At 34.7% G+C, this 27,804-nt stretch overlaps 3 protein-coding genes and 2 pseudogenes across 6 annotated transcripts in view; 4 read left to right on the top strand and 1 right to left on the bottom strand.

Moving 5' to 3' along the window:
• LOC105226404 (dnaJ homolog subfamily C member 16) overlaps positions 1-27,804 on the top strand; it is a 623,397-nt gene that overhangs the window by 444,882 nt on the left and 150,711 nt on the right. The window lies entirely within an intron of this gene.
• Positions 1-27,804, bottom strand: part of LOC105224845 (aminopeptidase A) — a 230,691-nt gene that overhangs the window by 73,721 nt on the left and 129,166 nt on the right. For all 3 annotated transcript variants that reach the window (XM_049449915.1, XM_049449917.1, XM_049449916.1), the window contains one exon: positions 6,158-6,852. In XM_049449915.1, the coding sequence (XP_049305872.1) occupies positions 6,158-6,852 (695 nt within the window). The remainder of the gene's footprint in view (positions 1-6,157; positions 6,853-27,804) is intronic.
• LOC125776621 (uncharacterized) lies at positions 688-4,028 on the top strand. Of its 2 annotated transcripts, XM_049450025.1 has the most exons (6): positions 1,392-2,995; positions 3,062-3,151; positions 3,222-3,322; positions 3,391-3,603; positions 3,668-3,824; positions 3,901-4,028. In XM_049450025.1, the coding sequence occupies exons 1-6, from the start codon at positions 2,929-2,931 to the stop codon at positions 4,014-4,016; spliced, it is 744 nt and encodes a 247-aa protein (XP_049305982.1). In that variant the 5' UTR covers positions 1,392-2,928; the 3' UTR covers positions 4,017-4,028. The 2 variants fall into 2 exon arrangements, 1 of the variants encoding a protein (XP_049305982.1); XR_007421899.1 differs by lacking the exons at positions 3,668-3,824; positions 3,901-4,028 and having other exon boundaries at positions 688-3,151; positions 3,257-3,322; positions 3,391-3,463.
• Positions 11,517-11,646, top strand: LOC125776885 (small nucleolar RNA U3; annotated as a pseudogene).
• LOC125776973 (small nucleolar RNA U3) lies at positions 11,654-11,834 on the top strand (annotated as a pseudogene).

Here is a 27,804-nt window from a genome sequence, read left to right as displayed (position 1 = left end):
TAGCAGAAATTTTTGCCCGAATTGGAGTTTTTAAAAACCATTTTTGAAAATTTGGAGAAATAAAAGTATTTGTTACATTCAAAGCATAGGGTAACTGTGTGAGTGACACGTCGCTACGACAGGGTAAAAATAAAGATACTGTTTTTATGTCACTCCTACGTCGCAATGTGTCGCTCTCACAGTTTGCCCAAATAAGCCAAAAGATATAAGACAAATTCAAAGACTGAATAGTATTCGAGTAAAAATTAATATTTTTCATTGTTATTCAGATTATTACATTGTGAGTGTACAACTCTTTATCTTTTATAATAAATTTTGTAAAAAAAATTTGTTGAAGTGTGTATTAAACTTTTTGTGTTTATGTTGAATATGAAGTTAAATTTTTTATGGGTTATGTAAAAAATAAAAAAGTGCATAAAAATCCTTTTTAATGATACACAATATGTTAAGCTAAATTATAATTTCAATAGCATTAACTTACATCCAAAGTTATAGCTGACCCAGCAAAACCTGCGTGACCGAAACTCCCACACAGTTACACAATTTTTACTTATTACTAACACACCCTCACAAATCATTTAATTGCGTAAAGAGTCTATCCGCTCTGCCTTTTGATTGTTTTATATTACAAGCTCTTCACACAACATCTTTTCTATAAAAACAAAACAAAAGAAGACAAACTGATATCGGACTTGCCACTGTTTATGGAAAACGATGCATGTAAAAGTAGACAACATGATAACATGATTGTTTACATTCGTTTATTCGTTGCGAAAATTCGAATTCAAAGAAAAAGAAATTCGGCACGCGTGTTAAATTGTGAAAAATTTGTATTTTGGTTATATTTTATAAAAAAAGTTATTAAAAACGTGATTATAAAAGTGGTATATATATAATTTGAAAAGGTGAGTAAACGGAGTTAATTTTAATATGAAAAAAATACATTTACTGCTTACATGAGCCGAGAAAAAAAAGGCTTTTAATGTCAGTGCCTCCAAATTTGCCAAAATATGTAGTAAATATTAATGTGAATTCTGATAGTGATTCAAATGTGGAAGAATTGAGCTCCGTAGATATATCTTTAAATGATTATGATAGCCAAGATACCATTGATAGTGATAGTGACAATGTTAATATTGTAGTGAAAAATGATAAATGCAAAGAAATAAAAGCTTGGGCTTTACGTAATAGGGTGCCCCACAATACAGTGACTGATTTGCTTCAAACCTTGCGAAAAATAGGTTTAGTGGATTTGCCCTTAACAGCAAAAAGTCTATTAGGTACAAGTAGAAAAAAGGTTAATATTGAAACCATTCCAAGTGGCCCGTTTTTATATAGAGTAATTCAAAATTATTTTGAGAAAAATTCATTTCCTCACCTTGAAATAAAAGATAGCATTGTACTGGATATAGGAATAGATGGTCTTAAATTATTCAAAAATTCGAATAAGGTATTATGGCCAATTTTAGCGTCCATCGTTGATTTTCCAAGCGAATTGCCATTTACAGTAGCATGTTTTTCTGGAACAGAAAAACCCTGGAATATTAACGATTTCTTAAAAGACTTTTGTGAAGAAGTAGCTTATTTAAAAGAAAACGGTCTTCAGGTAGGTTCTTCTTCCATTAAAAAGAAATTTAACATTCGTTTATTTTGCTGTGATTCTCCCGCTCGAGCTTTTGTCACAGGTGTGCAATCGCTCACTGGAAAAAACAGCTGTTCGAAATGCGATCAAATCGGAGAATACAAAGAGAGAAGAGTTTGTTTTTCAAAACGAGTTAATCACTTAAGAACTGACTTGTCTTTTAAAAATAGAATTGATAAATCACATCATATTAATCCATTTAAATTTAGAGAAAGCATTTTAGAATTAGCAAATTTCAATATGGTCTCCCAATTTCCATTAGACCCGATGCATCTTGTAGATCTTGGTGTATGTAAAAAGTTGCTTCAATTACTAATTAAAAAAGGGAATATAAATGTAAGCAAAATTAACGAAAAAATAACTTTTCTCTCTAATTTAGTTCCTTCTGAGTTTGGCAGGATGTGTAGAAGTTTAGATGAAATCAGCAATTGGAAAGCGACAGAGTTTAGGCAGTTTTTATTGTATATAGGCATATTTGTCCTAAAAGATTGTATTAGTAGTGACCATTACTACCATTTTTTATTATTGCACGCAGGAATAAGGCTGTTATCATGTGAAAAATCATATAGTACTGAAGCTAACGTTGCCCAAAAAATATTACAAGAATTCGTTGATTTGTTTGGGAATATATACGGAGACCATTTAGTTAGTTATAACGTGCATGGTTTACTGCATTTAACTGACTGCACTAAGCAATTCGGTCCTCTAGATCAGTTTTCAGCCTATAAGTTTGAAAACCATATGCAATATTTAAAAAAACTTATAAATAAACCGAATAAAATCCTTCAGCAATTGCATTTAAGACTTGATGAAAGAACTAATACAAACATTGAACCCAACAAAACTTTAAAAATTAATTTATTTAATATAGAATTTAAAAAAGAAAAAGATTCTTATTGTTTTAGTGAAAAATTAGGGCCCATAAAAGTAATAACTATATCAGACGAATCTGGTTGCGTTATGGTATCTGCACATTGTTTTTAAGATGTTGAAAATTATTTTGAAGAACCTTTAGAATCGTCATCGGGTTTAGGTATTTTAGTAGCGAAGAAATTAGATAAAAAGGTATTTAAAATCAAAAAAGACGACATAGTTTACAAATATTTCTCTATTCCACATGAGGGAAAGTTTCTCCTTATACCCATTCTACATCATTTATTTCATAAATTTTCAAATTAGGATTTTTAAGTATTTGTGTACATATATTTTTCTCGGCTCATTTTATTACATTTTCTTAAATTTTTGGAAAAGAACTTCGATACTGCCAATTTTTATTTCTCAATTAGATGGAAAATATATTTGACGAAATTGACTTGGAGGATTGTCCAACAACGTCTTCAACTCCCGCAAAAGGTATGTAAATAAATGTAAACTTACAAAATTTCGTTTCAATATATTGTTACGTTTTTGTTATTGTAGACCAATTACATTTAAAGCGTAAAAAGTTTAACACGTCTGGTTGCTACAATACAGAGGTCAGCATTTCAAAACGACCTGTGGAAGGAAACGGTAATCTAACATCCATATAATTTATTTCTTTAAATTTGTTTAATTTATTATGTTTCCAATCTTTTTCCAGAGGTTATTAACATTTTAACCACTATTTCCAAACAGCTTGACGATTTGACGACGAGGGTATGCGATTTGGAAACTAAAATCGATAAGCATTTAAAAGAAAATGTAAGTGAACAGTTTTTATATGCATACATTATTATTTTTCTCTACATGTCTCTTTGTTTCTTTTTCAGATTATTCATAAAAGTGAAGAAATGGCGCAGCAAAAAACGGTTCGTGAATGCAACGTCCTCATCCGCAAAATTCATCAATCGGTATGCCGAATGACTGGTGAAGATGTCGACAACGTTCAAACCGAAATTGCTTCCACCCTACCATTAAATACGCTCGCTGCAGCTTTGGAAATGGACGAAAAATTGAAATGCGACGAATTTGCTGCTACAACGGTAAGTAATATATAAACTTTTTTCAATAAACAATTCAGTTTTTACATACTATTTTTATTTACAGAAACAATTCATTTTGAGGATAAAAGGTACTTCAGATAGTGTACATGATGTGTTGCGAAGTCTGTACACTGATGAACTTCTTTATTTATGTAACTGGGACGGTAGGGGTGGGAAGCAACCTCTCTCCAAATTCCTGCTGGTTTCCAACATTTTATACGGTAAATTCTGTTTTTTATTTAATTTTACTTACAATTATTTGTTTTAATTTGTAATTTTCATTATGTTTTTTTATAGATTCATTCATAACGTATGGATTGGCAATGTTTGAAAAACAAGTTCGAAAAGCCATTGAAATGAGCCACCATAGGCACAAACAAAGAATTTATAGGAAGAGGAAAACTGAGGAGTGAACCCTTTAAATATTTAATAAAAAGATATGTATTTCTGATATTATTAAAAATAATTATTTTAATACATACTAGATTTTAAGAAAGCATTGCAAAGCAGGAATTGAATTAATAATGAAATATTTATTTTAATTTAAACATTAATGTAATTTTTGTTAAAAATAATTTGAAAAAAAATTAAAAATTAAAAAAAAAAAAATCTTTTATTTTGAGATTCGAACTCGAGTCTCAAGGAATACCAAGCCGTGCGTTTAACCACTAGGCTAGTATAGCATGCAGCGTCGCGCTTTCCTGGAACCAGTTTTCCCCGTTTGCCTTAAATTTAACTAAAGTGTGAGTAGCGAGGATATAGTTTTATTGTAGCAGAAAATGTGTGCTCAAGAAGGTGATAAAAAATCACATGTATACAAAAGTTTTGGGAGGTTTTTTGATTCGCCCTTAAGAACGTGATAGGAAAGTGTGACAATTAAACCGGCACGCGTTACCGGCATGTCACTAGGTAACATGACCGGCACTGTTCTAACTGGGTGAGTTCATCCGGTTGGTCGTGTGAGTCACTGTATATCTTATCTACATACATACATATTTGTGAATTTATAATATACTAGAGGACCCGCCTACGTTTTACTGTGGCTGATTCATAGGTAGTACTACTAATACCATCTATATGATTTCTATTAGTTAGATTATATGAAAGTATTAGTTAAGGAATAATCGCATTTTTGATGAAGCAACAAAAATGAATCAAAAAGCATTTCGTGCGTTAAGAAAGAATTGGTTTTTGGGGTAAAAATACTATTGAATTTGGGCTGTGCATCAGTGAAATCAATCGAGTCCAATCGATTGTCAGCCTGGTGGACTGCATATTAAGAAACGGATCTCAAGCATGGAAAGACAAAAAAATCGGCTGGCAAGGTTATGGCATCAGTCTTTTGGGATGCCCGTGGTATATTATTCATCGAATGATAAATGAGCCAGTTTTAATTCATTGCATTGTGTATTTGATTTCAGTTTTATTCTACCATTCCTAATATTTAGCAATTTTAATATTTTTCAGGAAGGATCAGTTTGAAATTGTACGCATATATGTATTCATCGTTCCCGTTTAAATATTGTATTGCTCTGTGCAATGCTTCGAAAAGATTTCTGTATATCTCAAATTTTTTATCAACACTTCAGTTATGCCGCTATTTTTTTATGCCAGACCTTTTGCAATTTTAAATTGCCTGTCAAGATACCCCCTCCAATAGTTAGCATGTATGAAAAAACTTGATCCACAGATGTCGCCTTTTACTTTGGCATCGTTTTGTTTAATGCACGTTTACGCCAATTTAAGGTTTGAATATTGGATACTGCGATGGTAGCGCCATCTATCGGTCAAACATTCCAAAATTAACAATTGATTAAAAGTGAAAAAATAATTTAAAAAAACATTTTCCAGTGGACCAAATTGTAAATCTAAACCATTCTCGAACCTTCTTGAACATACACACAAAAGTTCATCAAAATCGGTCCAATCGTTTAGGAGCAGTTCAAATGCAAACACACGGTCAGAAGATTTATATATATAAAGATTATCAAACATATGAAATATTTAAAAAATAAGTCTTATTTGTACATTAACTACAAATATTTTTTTGAAAATAGCATAATTTAATTATAATGTTATCAATTCTCAATTTATTTATGAAAATACGCAAATCATATCAATTAGTATGATTGTATGTAAACGTATAAAATTATGTGCAAAATGCCAACATACGTCTGCAAGAGCAATGTACATTTCTGAGCATAATTTTCATTGAATGATCAACTCTGTTCACGCGCCACTGTCAAAATTTCTCCTTCTGAGCTTGCTGTGGTGAAACACGATCTTCTCATTTTGTTAGCTAAAAATATTTTTACGTTCTCGCTTTCTTGCAGTGTCGCACAAATATTCTGAGCTTTAGTACCACTGAAAAAAGTTACAAACAAACAGGCAAACATACAAATGAAGCTAATAAAAGTGTATTAAAAAGTTCTGTTAAATGCATACGAAATCCAAGTTACGGCAGAAATTTAAAGAAATCGGTAATTTAAAGAGAACTTGTTTAATTAAAATTATTCAAATATAGAGTTTTTAATGTTCTTTTTAAGTACTTTACCGTGTTAACGCTGGTATTTTTTCCAAATGTGTTTCATTTTTTAAATAATTTGAAATCATGTTCCAATTTTGTTGATCGTAATTTACTATAAATGGCGCTATCTCTTCCGGATTCATTATGACGAAGGAATTACGATTTGACAGATTCGTTAGTTTTGTTTCCGTTGTTTTTTCCAACCACAGATATGGTGTTGTGTTTGAGAAGTCTAATCTGTTTTGTTCAACTAAAACTATGGGGATCCACCAAATTATTTTATCATGATCTTGGACATCATGAGGGCGTTCCCGTAGAAACATTTTTTGGTAAATTTTGGCTGTGTTTGATGTATAATTGCGTTGTAATGAAACTACTGGCAGGCGATCGTTAGAAATCCAGGAATCAGCTATTTCAGAAATGCTGTATAATGGATTTATATTGCTTTCTTCGATAGCCTGATTATTAATAGCTTCCCAAATGATTTTCGCAGAGAAAACATTATTTGTTTGATTGCTAACCATTTTACGAATTCCAAATTTTAGTGTGCTTTTACTTAATGTATAATTAAGCATCCGAAGTACAAGCTCTGCTTTGAAAGACGCTGATTCCTGTTTCATTACGGTAATACGTGAGTGTGGATAACGCTTACTAAGCTCATTATATAAAGAATATAGCATTGTCACTGGATATCCTCCTTCAAAATCATACCCAGGGTAAATCTATAAAGATAATCAAATTAATTTAAATCAGTTTAAATTTTTTTTTGGGAAACCAGTTTGAATATAGAATATCCTCAATATTGCAGTTAAATCTTTGAAAGCTTGGAGTACAGAACACTTTTACGGCAAGGTTTACTTTCGAAATAAGCTGTTTTTTTTTGTTGGACATTTATCTGTGCTCTGGATAAAACAGTGTCAAGAAAAACGTCTCTTGCTCCAACATGTTTGGCGCCTAACGTGGAGCCCGTTTACAACAACTTAAAACATTCCTTTGCAAACGAAAAACTTTGTGCTTATCGAACAATTGTTGCATCAATTGCAGTAACAAATATACATACAAGTATATTATATATTTCCAAAAAATAGATAAGTGTGTTGGAGTTATATTCTCAGTTATTAGTAGGTCACCTGGACCAGCTATTCCCGTTGAATCTGCAAATAACTGTTTGCAATCGGATGATTTTTCTGGTGGGATATTAAGGTTTTGCATTGTTACTGAATTTACCGTTGATGCACACATATTCGCTACTTTGCCTATTTTTGTTAACAGAGTTGCCTTCGCTGTTCTTGTTAACAAATCGTCGCATACCTATCATTATAGCGCAATTCTGTAAGCAGTCTTTAGTCAGTCTCAATTTGTGACTAGTTACAATTCACAACATAGTCTCTAGTCTTTAGTCATAAAATATTGCCACCTGATATTTAGGATATTTAGCAGGTCACTAAACTAAAAAGAACATCATAGATATTAACCGATTATATATATATATATATTTATGTTGCTGTTTACCAAAATGATAAAATATCTCAAATGAATTACAAAAAAAAAAAATAAGTGCAATCCACAACACTGACTTTTTTTTACGCTTAATACTGATGTATTAAATATTTTTTTTTTTTTAATTCATTTTAGATATTGTATCATTTTGGTAACTAGCAATATAAACAATAATGACTTTTTTTATTTACATTAGAGAAGTGATTTTATAGTTTAAGTTAAAGAATAAAGGATTTTAGGATTTTTTCAAACCTCCTTTGCTTTTTATAACGGCTTTTCTACGCCCGGCCATTGAATTTATAAGGTTTTCTATTGTTTCTGCTCCAATACCGTTATACTACGTTGCTTCTTCGAGAATTCCATCCAACTCTGCTAAATTCTTTGGTCTCTTCTGTGCTACCTGAATTTTCATTATAAACCAAAGTTTCTCAATGGGATTGAGATCTGGACTGGTTAAATTTGGACTCATCTGAGAAAATTACATTTCTCAAATAAAGTTGAGTCCAATTTTGATGTCCTTTTGCCCAGCGTACGACGTATGACAATTAAGTAATGAGACTGATTCCATAAAAACCGTATATTTGAAAATAATTCTACAACTCTGCCATCCCCTTCAAAGTAGTCCCCTTGGGCAGCTATACAGCGATTCCAGCGCGTTTTCATGCTTCGTAATATTTCTGGAACGCTTCGACTGGGATGTCCGTAATCGACTCAAAATGCGTTCATTTGACCACCGATTTTTTTTTTAGGAAACAAAAAAGTCACAGGGTGACCTGTCGGGCGAATAAGGCGGCTGTTGCAACACGGTGATCCCTTTAGAGGCCAAATACTGGGACATGCTGAGGGCGGTGTGGCACGGCGCGTTGTCGTGATGAAGGATCCAGTTACGAGCGATATCTGGGCGCACCCTGTTGACTCGTTTTCGCAATCTTTAGAGTACTTGGCAATAGTAGACTCGATTCACAGTTTTCCCCGGTGGAACGAATTCTTTGTGGACGATTCTACGGCTATCAAAAAAGGCAATAATCATCGTTTCCACCTTCGACTTGCTCATGCGAGCTTTTTTCGGGCGGGGGGTGCGCATAGACAACCATTGTGAGCTTTGGCGTTTGGTTTCCACGACTAAGAGCACTATCACCATACACTCTCACAATTTTAGCGTACGTTACCGAAGCTGTTTCGCCCAATCTGGCGCAAAATTTTGTCGCGACGCGTTGCTCTTGATTTCGTTTTTCCATTTTCGTGACGAGCACTACAAACACTACTCAACTTGACGTAGCAGGCGAACTAAACAAGCTAGAGCGATGGTATATATGTATATCAACGGAGAGGGGAGGGATGCCGGAAAAACAGAAAGGGAATTTCAAGGTCTCATTACTTAATTGTCAAACCTCGTAAAAGGTTTTAAGATTAAAAGTGGTTTTTTGGCGGCCCAACGAGTGTTCAAACCAACTTCTTGAAGCCTTCGATGAACGCTTCTTGCGCTAACATCGTATGGACATCTTGAAATAACTTCACTTTAATGTCCTCAGCAGTTTGAAGCGATCCCTCAAGCCGATTCGTTCTATCGCCCGATCTTCCCAAGAAATTGTCTTTTTCTCTGCTCCAGAGCCAGTTTTTCTCTTAAGAGATTTGTTTTTATCGAAATTTTTTAGAAACACTCCGATGGAAGATTTGTTGAAGCCAACTCTATCACTAATTTTCCGAATGGTCAGATTTTTTTCGCAAAATGGAAATATTACTTTTTTGCAATTCGGTTTTTTTATATTTTGCATATTTAAGCTCTACTGAAACACGAGCATGAAATAAACTTTGAAACTATTGAAAAAAAAACTAAAAGATGTTATAAAACGTGTAGAGAGGACAAATTTATGTGAAAGAATAAGCTTTTCGGCAAAAAAGTTGCAACCGTGCTTTAAATACAAACCGATAGGTTGTCCGGATTTCACTGTCCACTAATATATACATATTGTTATGATTTTACTGCTTGCTAGTTTACTTTGCTCGGTTCGTATCTCTGGATTGACGAATAAAACCAAAAACTGTTGTCTACACTATAACAGTTTACTCTTAGCACTGATTGATTACCCCCAATGAAGACAGCCGTGGCGCCAGACTCAGCAATTGTTTAAGTAGATAAGCAGACGGCTGCGTCTGTTGTTTCGACAAGCAGACAGCCGCGGCGCCAGATGTCTACAACAAGACAAATGCTATTCCATATACCTACAGCTATTGTTCATAATAAGGGATGCATATAGCAATACAAAAACAACTTAATACTACTTTTGTAACAATAATTATATTTTTGTAAGTCAACAGTTCATATACATTTCGTAAATATTCTAAAACAAAATCAACATATATTTTTATTTTTTTAATGTGTTATAGAAAATTTAGTATTTGTTATCGACATATTTATTTTCATTCAAGTGTAAATACATAAATAATGAAATAAAAAATCTGATAACACCTGTTCGTTTTCAATTAAGAGATTTTTGTGACTGTCACGTACTGAATTGCAAAACTGTCTCACGTCACAAAAATTTTCTCTAATTGAAAATCTCAATTTTAGTGACTTGTGATTGTATCACAGTACAGAATCGCTCGGTTAGTTACCGTTGTGCAGAATGGTGCTGCTCTGTACACATTACTTTGTCTACACTGCACAGTGGTTGGACTTGTACGAAGCCGCGGCCATAAATATTTCCCGTTATGTTATCGTTATAAAATTAACTAAAAATCAAAAAAAAATATTTTGAACATATAGTAAAAAATTAGCCACATCCTACGACTATTACCTTTTGCTCACATAGCACTTATGTGGCGATGGTGTGCAAAAATACTTCCAGTATTTCCCGTAAATTTACGAGTAATTATTTTGACGTATTGCCTAACGCTTTGCACATTTTACAATCTACCATAGCAAGTTGCAGACTATGATTTATGAAAAATTTTAAATTTGGTTGGCACTAAGTTCTCTATTTTTTTTTTAAATACAATTCTTCTTCAACGGTGGAGGTTTCCTTTTAAAATTAATTCTGACTGGCCTACAATAGCGTGTAGATGATAGTCTAGGATTTTGCACATATTATTTTGGAGTTACTTTCAGCTCAAGTGGGATGTACGATGTTGCAAATAGACATCTAGCATCGTTATTACAGTTTGAAAACTTGTGTTCGTATTCAAGTACTGTCATCAAAACTCCATTTTTCAATTAATATTAATGTGTTCCCTGTGCCTTCAAGACAATTTTCAATTACAGTTTTTTGGATCTGTAAAATACTTAAAGTTGTGTTGTCTAGTACACTCCGCAGCCCCACTTCTGCATATACATACATATGTATATCACCTACAGTTATTCTATTTGGATATCTGGAAGTCTTACATATGAGAATTGTCTCATACCTTGGCAATATACTGCATGTATCTTTACTATTTATAAATTCACGAATAAACGAGTATTGGTGTTTCGTTTTGTTTCCAGTTTCCAGTGACCATTAAATGCGATAAAAGCGCTAAAACCTTTTCAATATCTGTTTCGAATGACTCCGCAAAATCAATTTTGGGAGTTTGCTTGTCTGCGAAGATGTGCGAGCAGCAAGCGAAGCGGTGACAATCGGCGATCGTTTGTTCGTTTCTTTCGGCACAGTTCGGCTTTTCTACCAACAACACAATGTTACCATGCTTATGCTGTTGTTGTTTTTATTTTCGTAGAACAATGTTTCAATTTTTGGTTGGTGACATATTCACATGTGTGCGCATAAATATGTTTGTATGCTTGTGCATTATTGAAGTTATACTTCTTTTTCTTTCGTTTGTCTTTCATTTCTGCGAATTCTCAACTATTTTGTGTGACTTTTAATTGAAATACTCTGCGTTGGCCTTTTAGAATCACACAGAATCATTTCTGTGGTTTTTGAAATCGACCCACGAGGACGAGGTATATCGTTTTATCTGGGAGCGTGAGATTTAAGAAAATCACTCGCTTACAAGGGATAAAACGACTTCTGAGTGGCGATTTTAATGAATATATTCACAGAATCATTTCTGTGCTTTTGGAAATCGACCCACGAGGACGAGGTATATCGTTTTATCTGGGAGCGTGAGATTTAAGAAATTCATTTCTAATTTTGTCTTTTGGCATATTAGAAATGTTTCTTCGAAAATCGCTCGCTTACAAGGGATAAAACGACTTCTGAGTGGTGATTTTAATGAATAAATTTCTTTTGGTTGAAAATACTCTGCGTTGGCCGTTAAGAAGTTAAGAATATACTTCTAAGGGATCACAGCAATATTATGTATATGTTTATAAATATTATGTATATGTATGTATATTGCTGTGATAAATTTATTGCGAAAGCAAATGTTCTACAAAGTATATATATTCTATACTTAAATAAATAAAACAAAATTATTAGAACCATCGTATGTTTCTTGCATGAATAACCAAATCATACTTAAGTCAGCGCAACCTAAGTGTCAATGGTGGTGCTGATGGTAAGCGGCTAGAATGTCACGATGTGAACACTGGTTCGAATCTCAACAGAATTCATTTTTTAATTTTTGCTTTTTAACATCGTATACTATACTAATAAATATTTTTTTCTTACTAATAGAAAATAAATTTATCACAGCAATATACATATACATAATATTGCTGTGATAAATTTAATTTCTATTAGTAAGCAAAAAATTAAAAATAAATTCTGTTGTGTTGATGGATTAATGACGGCTGGACGTCCGGTTTCTTGGCAAAACTTTCTTAAAATTTTCACAAAAATTCGCAAAATCATATTCATATCAATTGATATGATAGCATGTAAAAATATAAGACAAAAGGCCAATAGGCGGCTGTAAAAGCAATGTATATTTCTAAGCATCTCTAGCACAATTACATATATTTTCTTAAATTACTAACACCAACGCACACGTGTGGGTTGTTTTGTTTTTTAACAGAGAAGGTATAATATAGAGAAGGTTCAATTATGGACAGGCGTATGAACTGTCAAGAGCTAACAAAATCCTATTAGTGGATTTCACCTCTTTTGGCTCGAAAGGAGAAGTTTTAACTGAAATGAGTGAACAGAGCTGAGCATTCAATGAAAATTATGCTCAGAAATATACATTGCTATTACAGACGTATGTTGCTCTTTTGTTTATACAATATTTTTATACGTTCACATGCAATCATATCAATCGATATGAATATCATTTTGCAAATTTTTGTGAATTCATGCAAAATTAAGAATATTGTAATGAAATTATGCTATTTCAAATCACAACTCTTATCATTTAAAACTTTAGCCTGCAGATACTTACATATGTATGCAAGTACAAATCAATTTCAAATCAAGATATTATCATTTATCAGTAATATAAAAAGCGCACGCTTCTCTATATTTACGTACATACTGTGCCCAAAAAATAAGGTTACATTGTATTTATTTTGAAAATTCTGTATTTATTCTTCCAAATCACAATTTTATCCCCTTCAAAGTAATCCCCTCCCGATGCAGTGCACTTATGCCAACGGATTTTTCAATCTTCGAAACACTGGTTGTAGTCACTTTCCGGGATGGCCTTCAGTTCCATCTTCGCTGCGGCTTGAATCTCCTCTATGGTATAAAAATGGTGTCTCCGGAGCGGTCTGTTAAGCTTGGTGAACAGCCAGAAGTCGCACGGCGCCAGATAAGGTGAATACGGTGGTTTTTGGTGAAATGATCACGAATTACGAGGGCAGTACGGGATGATGCATTATCCTGGTGTAAAAACAAAGAATTGTCTTTCCACAATTCCGGCTCTTTTAGGCGGATAGCGTTACGCAAACGACGCATAACGTTCAAATAATATTCCTTGTTGACTGTTTGGAAGGAATTTATAATGCACAACACCACGATAATCGAAGAAAACAGTCAACATGACCTTGATTTTTGAGCGACTTTGGCGCGAGTTTTTTGGTCTCGGCTCTCTTTTGGCACGATATTCGCTAGATTAACCAGTTGTTTCGGGGTCGTAAGCACAGATCCAAGTCTCATCGCCAGTTATAATGCATTTCATGAGACCCTGGTAGTCGGAAAGCATCGTTTCACACACTTCAACGCGACGCCTTCTTTCCAAAAAATTCAATGTTTTCGGTACCAGTCGAGATTTGACGCGTTTGAGGCCCAAAACATCCTTCAAAATGGTATTGGCTGAGCCTTTCGATATGCCAACTTCATCAGCAAGGTCTCTAATTGTTAAACGACGGTTTTCAACACCAAATCTTTGATTTGTTGAACGTGAACTTCGTCGATTGAGGTTGATGGTCGCCCTGGACGCTCTTCGTCTTCGACACGTTCACGGCCGGTTTGGAACTCACTATACCACTTGTAAACACTTTTTTTAGACAACACAAAATTACAGACATCACCAAAGGCTTTCTGCACCACCCCCACCTTTTTCGCAGCAGAAAATTGATTCCGTAAACAAAATTTAATGCAAATTCTTTGCTCAACAAATTTTGACAGTGCAAAAAACGAAAAACTCACTTTTAGCAGCTCACAAAACGACACGAATCTCAAATACTAATGAATATTTTGACATGAAATTTAACATAAATATGACTGACAGTACTACCAACCTAAAAAAAAAAAAAATAATTCTCCTAATCCTTCGACGCGCGCAGTTTAAATTCAAATGTCACCTTATATCACAGAGTATGTCTGTATGTGCGTATGACAGTCTCACACAAATAATATATACGTACGCATGTAAATCAAAAAATACAAACATTCTTCTGGAAAAAAAACAATAGTCTCAAAAATCATCATACATACTTACAATATGTGTACACACGTAAATATGTGCGTATGACATTCACACACAAACAATGCATACACAACATACATACTTACATGCGTTCACATGTGGATATGTCACCCGCAAAAATTACAAATATTGTTCTACAAAAACAACAATCGTTTGAAAATGCATCAGAAACCAATATTGGCAGCCAAGTTGCCGACGTAAAAGCAGAGCCATTACATCTCCCCGAGCATGTCTTGCCTACAAGCGTCTTTTCGCGACGATTTCAAAAACTAAAAATCATAAATTAAATATATTTCTGAAATATATGAGAAGGAAAAAGTGTCAACCCCGCAAAAATAAGTATTAAAATATATTAGAATAAAATTGACAACATAGAGTATTTGTCGATTTTCAATTCAAGAAATGTTTCAAAGAAAATATACAATATTCCTCTGATTTATGTGTACAGTCAATCCCGGTTAAGTAGTACTCTGCTTAAATGAAAATCAAATCCCTCCCTCATCACTATTAACAGCCTATATTACGAGTATATCATGATGCATCTCACGATTTGTTTTTTGAAATACCTAGAAATTATTGTTTTAAGTACGACTCATTTATGTATCCGCAGTCGCTTATGTACCATATTACATATATGGCACATAACCAGGATTGACTGTATTTGTCAAGGAATGTAAAAAATATTGTGGAATTCTGAAATATTTTTAAGCAGCTGCGTTGATATGTATGCAAGCTCACACACAAACATACATATTTACGCTGGCTTGTAGGCAAAGCTGTACAGCGGCAAGGGAAGCGGTTTCGGTACAGCTCCGATTTTCTGCCATTGACTTTTTGACAAAGTTTGGTTGTCCGTAACAACGGAGTTTTTGTATGAAACAATGGGTGTATATATTTACATACAAAGTTGTGTGTAGACAAATTTATAAACATAATGCGAATGATTCTTTCAAATTTTGTTTAAATGAGCTAAACATCCACCCACTCTACACGGTAAAACTGGCGCATCCTAATGCGACAGCTTAATTCACCACAGCTGATGACACCAACACAACTCACCTTAACTATATACCCACTCATCAAAAAGGATGGACAAGGAGAAAGCAGTATACTTCGTTCTACAAAAAGCCGGCCAGCCACAATCGTTTCATATTTTCTCTTCTATACTGCGCCGCGGAATACCCACTTTTTTCCTACACATCCTATATCAATTCGACGCGATATATTGTACTAATAATCAAAACATTGTAATGCAAACGGATAACTTTGAATAAAATGTACTTTTTAAATATATAACTCTTTTTTTCATTTTAAACACTCGCGCTAGTGTAAGTGCATACTGAGTCACCAGTGGTTTGTATTCCCCAATAAATTGGGTCGTTAAGTAATCATGGTCCTTCGAGCCATTCCAAATGGCACTATTGGTTCCGTCCAATAAAAACAAAAAATACTTTAAAGTCATGGTGACAAACTAAAATATATAAAAAAAAAACACGATACAAATCAGTGCAGTGGCGAACAAAAACAAACAAAAAACAACCTAAACGAGGTGCAGTAAAAAAAAAACGGTGCAGTGACCCAACCAGAACAAAAATCAAAAAAAAAAAATAAGATACCCATATACGAGGTGTGTTCAAAAAGTATCGCGAATTTTGTGTTTTTTCAAAAATTATTTATTTATTCATGAATATCTATTTTGTCCCCTTCAAAGTAATCCCCATGAGATATTATACACTTGTGCCAAGGGTTTTTCCAATCTTCGAAGCTCTTCAAAAAATCATTCATCTTCGAAGCACTTCAAAAAATCATTTTTTTATCTTCTTCAGGTCCTCCTTCGATGCCGTCTTTATCTCGTCAAGAGAAGCGTAACGTCGTCCTTTCATGGGCGTCTTCAGTTTTGGGAACAAGAAAAAGTCACAGAGGGCAGATCTGGGGATCAAAAAGTCACGCCCAAGCAACGTTGTGTGATAAGGGGCGTTATCGTGGTACAATTTTTTTGATAGGTAAAAATCGAATACGATCCAAAACACGTGCAAGCAAAGCAGCCAGGGATAATGGGATGGCCAACTTATTCCAGTGTGAGAGCGCCTCAAAATAAGCGTTTTTTATAACATTTTTCATTATGGCCAGATCGAACAAAATAAGAATTTTTGGGCATTTTAAATTAAAATACCCAACAATATTTACGATTGCAAATTATTATATATTGGACTTTTAATATACGGCGAAACTACTTAATTCCTTTTTTATGATTTTATGGTATTTTAAAACAACTGACTTTCGATCTTTCAATACTTAATAAGGTGAATTAAGCCTGTTAGTTCTCAATTAATAAATATTTTTAATCAATTGTAATAGAAAATTGATTCTATTATGCATCAAATTACAAAACGTTTCATGAAATATATTTAAATTTCGCATTTTCTTTGATTTTCATTGTTTTAAATTTTTATTAGCCATCTTGAACGGCGGCAACAAATCCCTCCGATTTCAGTCTGGCCATCGCTCGTTTCCAATTGCTAAACGTCAAAACCTCCTCAATCCAGTCAACTGTCAAAGTTGAGGTGGTTTTGACGTTTAGCAATTGTTCTCTCACTTCCAGTGAGAGAGGAGTTGGACATCTCATTATCTCTGAAAGCAGCTGTCAACAATTAAATGAACATTCAAAATGGCCGAGCTTGTCGGCATAAGTGAGAGACATGAGTACCAACATAACGCCACAAAAAATTCGAAATTCGATTATATGTACGTAACCCGCGAAAATTCAAAATTCGCTATACTTTTTGAACACACCTCGTATTTATAGACATACATATACAACAGACAAGAAACAAAAAAGTGCAGTGGAACAAAACAAAAGAAAAAAATAACCGGGATTGACTGTATTTGTCAAGGAATGTAAAAAATATTTTTAAGCGACTTGCAAAAGTTTGCGTCGATATGTATGCAAGTTAATACCACCAGTTCATGTTACATGAACATATTGTATTTCTGTTATAAATATGTAACCCATATGGTACTTTCCTAATACTGTCCGCCTTAGGTGGTCCAAAAATATAACTCATAGATTGTAAGATGAATCTTTCCACTTGTAACATATGTCCTACATACTATGTCCTATCTCAAGTGGATTGTAGATATACTTCCTAGAATGTAAGATTAATATTTGTATCTAGACTTAAGCAAAATATTGTATTTAAGAAAAAGATAATAAAGAAAACGGCAGTCGACCACAGGCAGTTGCCCGTAGTTACTCGAAAACCAAACAATTTATTAATTGGCGATCCTGCCAGGAGAATCGTAAAACTCCTGTCGGACCAAAAACAAAACGCAAACAAGTATCGCGAACTCGCGAGAAAAGAAATACAAAAATACTAGTGTGTTACTCGAAACACACTAAGCAATTAACGGCAAAATAAAAATCGCTAAGAGACATAAAAAAAAATCTCAGAGCCACAAAAAAAAAAAAAAACAAAAAATTCGAGTGTTTGCCAACTGCCTATCGAACGCGCCACGTCTATACGGATTACGAGCGAAAAACAAGCTAACGTACGCGTTACAACAATTGAAAAAATAAATAAAATTGAGAAACAAAAAACTACAACAGTTTCACAAATAAAGTGATTTTAAAATGTGAATTGAAAAACCAAAAACTGAAAGTGAAAATTTTTGAAAATTTCAAACAAATAGAAGAAAGTGCGTGGATCTATAAACTATCCACATAAAAACAAATAAATAAAAAATTCTGTAAATCAGAAATTTCACCAAAAAACTGTTTTCATTTAAACCTCGCACACGGCCGCCAACGACGACCATTGCACAACCAACCACCAAATTTCGACTTAAAAAGCAACAGCAGCAGCAAAGTCAACAAATAGCCGCAACAGTAGTAACAGGAGCAACAGCAGCAGTAGAAGCAGCAACATAAAATTAGTTGTAAGTAAGGCTTATACATATGTATTTATTAATTAAATTAAGTATAAAAATTGTTTATTGTGAGTATTAATTTGCTTCATGAAACTCACAAATACATATAGTATATAAAAAAGGGCAAACCCGAAAAATAACGATTATAAAAAAGAGGCGATAGGAATAAAGAATTTTTAAGAGATCAAGATAATTTTATAATTTTTCAAAATGGCAGTGAATAATTTTACTGTAGAGGATATAGCTAGATTAATAGCTACACAATCCTCAAACTTAAGAACTGAGATAACTCAGTTGAGTAATAGAATTAAAATTCTAACAGATGCGTCACATGTAACTGAGTATGAAACTCAAAGAATTAACGATTCCATAACATGTGACGAAAATTTAGACATAATAAAGTCTTTGCCAGAATTTTCCGGTAAATCTTATGTCAGCTGGAGAGAAGCTGCAAAGAATTCGATGAGCCTATATATTGAAGGTAGTAGAAGGTATTTTGGAGCATTAACTATCCTCCGAAATAAGATTGTAGGTAATGCCAATGATATGTTAACTAATCATGGCACAGTTTTGAATTTAGAAGCAATATTTGCAAGATTAGATTTTGCTTACGCCGACAGACGACCAATTCGCGTAATTGATCAAGAAATGAGCGTTATGAGACAAGGATCGACATCCTTAATTGATTATTATAATGAAGTCAATCAGAAATTGACATTACTAATAAATAAAACTATAATGACGCACGGCACCAATTCAGATATTACAAAGCAATTAAATATCAAGAATCGAGAAACCGCGTTAAGAACTTTTATAACTGGTTTAAATTACCCTCTAAACCAAATACTATTTGCATTAACACCTACCGATTTGCCAAATGCCCTTGCTAAAGCACAAGAACTTCATTCAAATCAAATACGATCGCAATTTGCTTTGCAATTTACTAAAAACAATCATGAAATTGGTTCACGAAACAAGCCTCAAGTTAACCGAAGATATTCGAATTTTCAGAATAACTTAAGGTACCCCCACACAAATAATAATTCATACCAAATGTATGCCAATCACCCAGAACCTATGGAAGTGGATCAATCAATCCAATTAACAAATAAACCCAATAACGTGCAAAGAAACCAACCACATGTGAGGAGTAACAGAAATAATTGGCGGACAAATTATCAGCCAACAAATATACCAAAAAGGTCATTTGAAAGTGCACAAATAAGCACACAACCTCAACCAAAAATTGAAAGAATCAATAATATTGGTGAGAACCATTTTTTAAGGGTAAATTCCGATTTGCCGTATGTTATTAAAACCGATACAAAAACTGGGCAAATCTTTAGAATTCTCATAGATACGGGAGCAACCAGCTCATATATACGGGCCGGAATTTATAATAATAAAAACCTTTTAGTAATTAAGAAGAAGGTTAGAACCATTCATGGTTCGACCATAATAAAATATTTTCATAATATCAATCTGTTTGGTATACAGGAACGTTTTTATGAAATTAACAATTTAGAGAGCGATCTTTTAATTGGAATTAATTTCCTAAATAAAATCGGAGCGACAATTGATATTCCGAATAGAAAATTGATATATGGGAATAATAAAACAGAGAAAATAAATTTTCCCAATGATTCAATTATACTAAACCCTTTGGGACAAAAAAGTCCGGAGGCACCCGTCAATGATAATATTAGCAAAAATGATACTAAGGATAGAAAAATTAATGAAGCAAATGCTCACAACACTTTAAAAATAAATAATGTGGAAATTTCTAATGAAGTTGATGACGCATTATCAAGACAAGTATTAAATAATTTAACTATATAGTTCATGTGAGTCGAGTGACTCAAGTGAATCACTAAAAGAAACCCAACATTCCGCAGAAAGTAGCGATGAGTACCAAATTCATGAAACAAAAAAACCTTTGAATCATTTTAAGCAGCAGATAGTAATCGATAATGGAGCAAGAATTACTGTCTCAGAGACTATTTCTTCTTTTAATAATAAACGTTTTTTAATTGAATATGACAGACCAGAAAATATAATTGGTATTTTAAAAGAATATATGAATCCAAAAGTAGTTACAGGAATATTTTGCACACCTGAAGTGCTATATGCAATAAAAAACATTTTGAAGGAGACATTTCCCACGATAAAATTTCTATATACTAAACTATTCCCTAATGATATATGCAATAAAGAAGATCAAGGATCGATAATCGAGCAAACACATAATAGAGCGCATAGAAATTATAGGGAAAATTTGGCACAAATTAGGCAGCAATATTATTGGGCTTTAATGATAAAACAATTTAAACAGTATGCAAAAAATTGTAGCATATGTAATAGAAATAAATATGAAAGACATCCGAAACTAATTCCAATAGGGGAAGCACCAATATCAAAAAAAGAGGGAGAACAACTCCATATAGACATTTTTTTCGCACAAAAGCTTAAATTTCTTACATGTATAGATTCATATTCCAAATTTCTAATCGTAAAATATATAGAAGACAAATCAAATTTAGAAGAAAAAGTTTTGGAACTGTTACAAACATTTCCAAATGTTAAAAGTATAGTTATTGATAATGAACCAGGCTTAAGTACGATACAGTTCAAGTCTTTAATGGAAAGGATTAATGTGCAAATTTATTATTGTACACCACGCCACAGCACAAGTAATGGCCAAATAGAAAGAGTTCATTCAACACTGATTGAAATCTCCAGATGTTTAAAGCAAGAACACAACTTAATTAGTAATTTTGAATCAATTATGAGAGCAGTTCAACAGTATAATAAAACAATTCATTCTGTAACAGGTAAACAACCTTGCAACATTTTATTTAATAAAGAGCCTCATGATAATATGAAAAATGTGTTACAAAATGCTCAAGAGAAAATGCTAGAGCATCATAACAAGAAAAGGCTTCACAAAAGTTATAAAAAAGGAGATATTATTTATGAAAAAATTTATGGGGAAAGAAATAAATTGAACCCCAAGTACAAAAGACAAGTAGTATTAGAAGATTTAGGAAATACAATTAAAATACAAAACAGAAACAGAATAATACATAAAGATAATATCAAATCTTAAATTAATATGCAAGAAAAAGAAATTTTTGTCTAAAAGTTGTCACATTTAAAAAGACTTCAATCAAAAAAATAATTATAAGTGAAAGATAATATAAAATGTATCTAGGAGTCAAATTTAAATAAATTGTACATATAAATTAAGATTTTAAAATGGAACTGTTTAAATTGATAAAATAGTCAATAGCCTCACGTACTATATCCCTTTGAATCGGGACGCTTCAATTTAGAGGTGGGGGAGTTAATACCACCAGTTCATGTTACATGAACATATTGTATTTCTGTTATAAATATGTAACCCATATGGTACTTTCCTAATACTGTCCGCCTTAGGTGGTCCAAAAATATAACTCATAGATTGTAAGATGAATCTTTCCACTTGTAACATATGTCCTACATATGTCCTATCTCAAGTGGATTGTAGATATACTTCCTAGAATGTAAGATTAATATTTGTATCTAGGCTTAAGCAAAATATTGTATTTAAGAAAAAGATAATAAAGAAAACGGCAGTCGACCACAGGCAGTTGCCCGTAGTTACTCGAAAACCAAACAATTTATTAATTTGCACGCTCATACAAATACATATGTACATATCTACGCTGGTTTGTATGCGAAGCTGTTTCAGCGGCAAGAAAAGCAGTGGCAATTGGCGATCATTCGTTTGTGTTTTCGGCACAGTTCGCATGAAGCATTGAGTGTACATATTTACATACATATGTATGTTGCATGTAGACAAATTTACAGACATTATGCGTATGGTTCTTTTATATTTGTTTACATGCTCACATAATTACATACATATACATATATGGGCAAATGTGCGACCGCTTGGTCTTTTAACATGATATCGAAACGATTAATGACCAAAGCAAATATATACATATTTATGTATATACGATTAAATATATGTCGTATCAAACCTAAGTATATAAAATGCATATTTAGGTAGTAATACAAATCTTATTGAGTTATATACATATTTGCAAAGTTTTTATGGAATTCATCATAAAATAGGTAAATTTTAACATAACTATGTACATACTCATGTACTTAGTATATGCTTTGATACCAAATATACATACATATGTATATGGATCATATGTAAATTATATGCCGAGTCGGTTGCGCATAGCAAATAAACGAATCTGTAGGCATAAAATTGTTTACATTGGAATTAGCATAATTTTTCTCATTTAACACTGAAAATGCTCAATTCTGCTATTTTCGTGGTGAAACACGCTTATAATTTGTCTGTGGTGAGACTCTTCCATCTCTGCCGAGTACCCCTTCGGAAAGTTACGATATTTGATACGTGAAGCTTCTCTATGATAAATGTTCTCTGTCTATATTATACGTTCTCTGTTTTTAACCCTCACGCGATGGGAAAAAATTGTCTAAAATTTTTAAAAATTTGCTACACCATTATGGAAATAGTCATGTCATGTGATGTTAGGATTAATTCATTTCGAATTTCCCAAATAGAATAAAATGTAGATAAAGTATTTATCTCATTTCTCGTTCTTATTGAATGAGTGCGAAAGAGAAAACTTAAGTGTCAACAGCAGAGAACGTATAATATAGAGAAGGTTCAACTACGGACAAGCGTGTGAACAGTCAAGAGCCATGAATTTTCTATTAGTGGATTTCACCACTTTTGGCTCGGCAGGAAAAACTTCACCAGAAATGAGTGAACAGAACTGAGAATTCAATGAAAATTATGCTCAGAAATATACATTGCTTTTACAGAGGCCTATTGGCCTTTTGGCTTGTATTTTTATACGTTTACATGCTATCATATCAATTGATGTGAATATGATTATGCGAATTTTTGTGAATTCATGCAAAATTGATAACATTATTATAAGATTATGCTATTTTCAAGGTAATATTTGTAGTCAATGTCCAAATAAAAGCTACTTTTTAAATATTCTTATCCTTGATAATATTATATAATTTCGTATGCATGTATGTATATATGCTATATATATATGAAATATTATCGTAATATCCATAATATATTACAATACGAATATATGTAAATCACATCTCTTATCATTTAAAAATTTCTCAAGTACAAATCAATTTCAAATCAAGATATTATCATTTATCAGTAATATAAAAAACGCGCGCTTCTCTATATTTACGTACACACATACATACATATGTATGCATAAGTGTTTCCCCCGTTGGGAGGTCTTAGATCCTACGGGATCAGGTATCCCAGCTGAGCTCTAAGCTACGGGGGGGTCGGCAGGTCGCGGATAGCCGAACGGCCTGTAGTAGCAGGTTAGTTGCGAAATAAGTTATAACGAATAAGCAACCCCCGACGAGGAGCGGCAGGAGTGGAGGATGCGGTATAAAAGCTGTCCTGCGACAGAGGCGAATAGTTGCCGCCTCTCTAATATAGGTGACCGATCAAAATCCAGGTGCGACGGTCTCAAAGTGAGCGGCTTCCTGGTCAGCGTCTGTTCACCATGTTATGTGCGGCTGTAAATAAGACCGGTCCATACCGGGGCGCACTGGGAGTCCCTAGAAGCATCACCAGCTGTTTTCACTGGTGGTGTGGAGAGGGTGATGTGAGTCAGCTCTGCCGAAGTGTCAGCCACGATGTCAATCAGTAACCAGCCCCTTCGGGCCCTGGTCAGGAAGTGTACATTGAGCGCAGAACTAGTAGGCTGCGTTGCTCCGGGCGAGCGCCGGTTCGTCCGAGTTTACCGGAACCGGTAAAGCGTAGGATAGGGATCAGGGAACTGGGGTAGGGGCATAGTCCCCGAGGGTATACCCGTTCCTGTCTGACCAGTGAGGTCGAAATCGTCTCCTCCAACGCTTCAGGAGAACACCCCGATATTGGAAGAAGCACAGTCGCAAGGTGATCATATGATGAAACTAGGAGATATGATACAAAAGCTAAAGGATATGATGCATCCGCCACAGCGCACTATCAACAATCCCATGAGGGAACTGATTAGCGAAATATCGAAGCTCTACACCCGTGCACAAGATGACCATACTAGGCAACGGGAAGCTAAGTAAGGAAGAAGAGTAGCTGTGGAACAGTCGATTGCTGAAGTCACACCGAAAAGACCACGTGACAAGCAGATAAAGCGGCGAACCCCTCCAAAAAGGACGAAAACAACGCATGACGAAACAATTGTAAAAGCAGGAGAAAGCAGAAATCTCGGGGGAGGAGAAAAGGACGCGACAAGGGAAGATACCTGGATCACGATACCAAGTAAATCCCAAAAAAATAAAAACAAGAAGAAGGAAAGCGCCGTACCACGCCTTCGACCAGAAGCAATTGTTATCGCAAAAACCGGTGACATGTCTTACGCAGACATACTTCGGGCGGTTAAGAAGAATGAAAATCTGCAAGTGCTTGGCGAAAATGTCTCACGAATTAAAAAGACAGCTAAAGGTGAGATACTGTTGGAGCTAAAGAAAGCGCAGACAGGAAGTACGAAGGAATATAGAGAGGAGATAGTGAAGATACTAGGAGATCAGGCACAAACAAGATCTCTAACACCAGAAATTACAGTGGAAGTGCGAGACTTGGACGACATAACGACGAAAGAGGATATAGCACAGGCAATTCGTTCAGAATTTGAAGAGCTGCGTCTATTTAGTGTAGAGTGCATTAAAAGCATCAGACCAGCATATGCAGGCACGCAAAAAGCAATAATAAGCCTTCATGCACAGGAAGCAAAGCACCTACTGGCAGCACAAAAGATAAGAATCGGCTGGACAATCTGCAGAATCAGGGAAAAAGCGCAACTGAAGAAATGTTTCAGATGCCTAGAGTATGGACACGTGGCGAAAGCATGCAGCAACCCAGAAGACAGGAGCAAATGCTGTATTAAATGCGGAGAGGAGGGTCATTTCACCAAAGATTGTGTTAACAATCCTTTCTGCAAGGCATGTAAACACAGTGGAAGTACAAACATAGACCATCAGATAGGAAGCCGGAAATGTCCCATATATACAGCAGCGCTCAAAAAACCTAAAAGATGAAAATATTACAAATAAACCTGAACCACTGCGAAGCGGCCCAGGATCTCTTGACGCAAAACATATACGAAAATAAAATAGACGTTGCATTAATCTGTGAACAGTATAAAAATAAAGACTCTGACAAGTGGATTTCCGACACCACAAAAAAGGATGCAATATGGGCATGCGGAGATAAGATGATGCAAGACAAACCGTTAATTGACAAGGTATACTATACAAGAGCCAAAATATGGGGAATTTACTTCTACAGCTGCTATATACCGCCAAGTATAACACATGCTGAGTATGAAAAAATACTTGACGACTTGGTAAAGGATGCGATGACAACTACACCTAATATAATTGCAGGTGACTTTAATGCCTGGGCGCTAGAATGAGGCAGCAAAAATACAAATCCAAGAGGTAGCGCATTACTTAAAGCATTTGGTGTTCTAGACGTAGTACTGCTTAACACAGGAAGACAAAACACCTTCGAGAAGAATGGGCGTGGCTCTATTATAGATATATCTTTCGCCAGCAGAGTGCTTTATCGATATATAGACTGGCGGATATGTGACATATATACCCAAAGTGACCATTTAGCTATAATGTTAACTATCAGTAAGAGTATACAACAGGGAAATGTTTGCCACCAAAAGGTGCAGTCCAAGGGGTGGAGAATTGAAACCCTAGATGAGGAGCTTTTTAAGTGAATGCTGAATGAAAACGTAAACGGAAGTGAAGACATAGACCAACAGGCTAAATTGTTGGTACAACACATTAGCAAAGCCTGTGATGCCGCTATGAATAAAAAGAGGACAGCCGCACAGAGAAAGCCTGCTTACTGGTGGAATCGAGAAATCGAATCTCTGAGAAGTGAAAGTCACAAAGCGAGGCGTCGTTTTCAACGAAACATACGCAGCTTAGATTGTGACAGCCTGCGAGAAGCATTCAAAAAGAAACGCAACGACCTAAAAGGCAATTAAAAAGAGCAAAATGACATATTTTAAAGAATTATGCGAGAAAGTGAACGAAAATCCGTGGGGAGCAGCATATAGAATTGTAATGTCAAGAATTAAAGGTGGCAAATGTCAAGCGCCTACATGTCCTTCATTACTTAAAAATGTAGTAGAAACCCTATTCCCACAACAAAATCAGGAAGAAGGAAATTATTATCGCGAAGAAGTCGCAGATGCGCCAGAAATCACAGAGCAGGAAGTTGTTCAGGACGCTGAACGCTTTGAAAATAGCAAAGCACCAGGATTACATAGATGGTATCCCGAATAGGGCTCTCAAAATTGCGATCAGCTATCATCCGCAGCCATTTTCGGATATATACACACGTTGCCTTCGTGAAGGAGTGTTTCCAAAAATTTGGAAAGTACAACGGCTGGTACTCCTACAGAAGCCAAGCAAACCGGCAGGAGAACCAAGTTCCTACAGACCGCTCTGTATGATCGATACGATGGGCAAAATCCTGGAGCGGATAATCTGTACCCGGCTGGAAAATCATTTAGAAGGAGATGGTGGTCTCTCTGATAACCAATATGGTTTTCGTAAAAAGCGGTCAACTCTTGATGCAATCAAGAAAGTTGCAGGTATAGCAGAAAAGGCTATTGAAGGAGACAGGTGGATGTACGGGAACAAAGAATATTGTGCGGTCGTCACATTTGATGTGAGAAACGCGTTTAACTCGGCACATTGGCCCCATATAATGCGTGCATTAGTCCTCAAAGAAACACCGAGCTATTTGTTGTACGTCATACAAAGTTATTTGGCCGATAGGATCCTGCTGTATGACACTGACGAAGGACCAAAAAAGTATAGGGTAACGGGTGGTGTGCCACAAGGATCTGTGCTAGGCCCACTCCTTTGGAATACACTCTACGATGGAATATTGCGCCTCCCTCTACCGAGAGAAGTGCAAATAATTGGATACGCAGATGATATTGCTGTGACAATAGTAGCTAAGGAGCTCCATCAAATACAAAGTATATGTAGTGAAACTGTACTGAAGATAAAGCAGTGGCTAACAAATGCCAAACTCGAACTTGCCGGACACAAAACGGAAGCAGTGCTTATAACTAGCAGGAAAAAACTGGAAACCATTTCGCTTAACATAGATGGGCATAACATTACAACACAATCCGCTGTGAAATATCTTGGTATAACGATTGATGCGAGGCTCAACTACAAAATGCATATTGAAAAAGCATGTGAAAAAGCGGCGCGGGTAAACATGGCCTTATCAAGAATTATGGCAAACACAGGAGGGCCGAAACATAGCAGGAGAGCGCTTCTGGCCAAGGTCAGCCAGTCAATTGTAATGTATGCGGCGCCAATATGGG

Source organism: Bactrocera dorsalis, chromosome 2 (genome assembly GCF_023373825.1).
Source record: "Bactrocera dorsalis isolate Fly_Bdor chromosome 2, ASM2337382v1, whole genome shotgun sequence".
Classification (NCBI taxonomy): Eukaryota; Metazoa; Arthropoda; class Insecta; order Diptera; family Tephritidae; genus Bactrocera; species Bactrocera dorsalis.
Note: the sequence above shows the minus strand (reverse complement) of the source record. Positions and strands in the feature narration are given on the sequence as shown.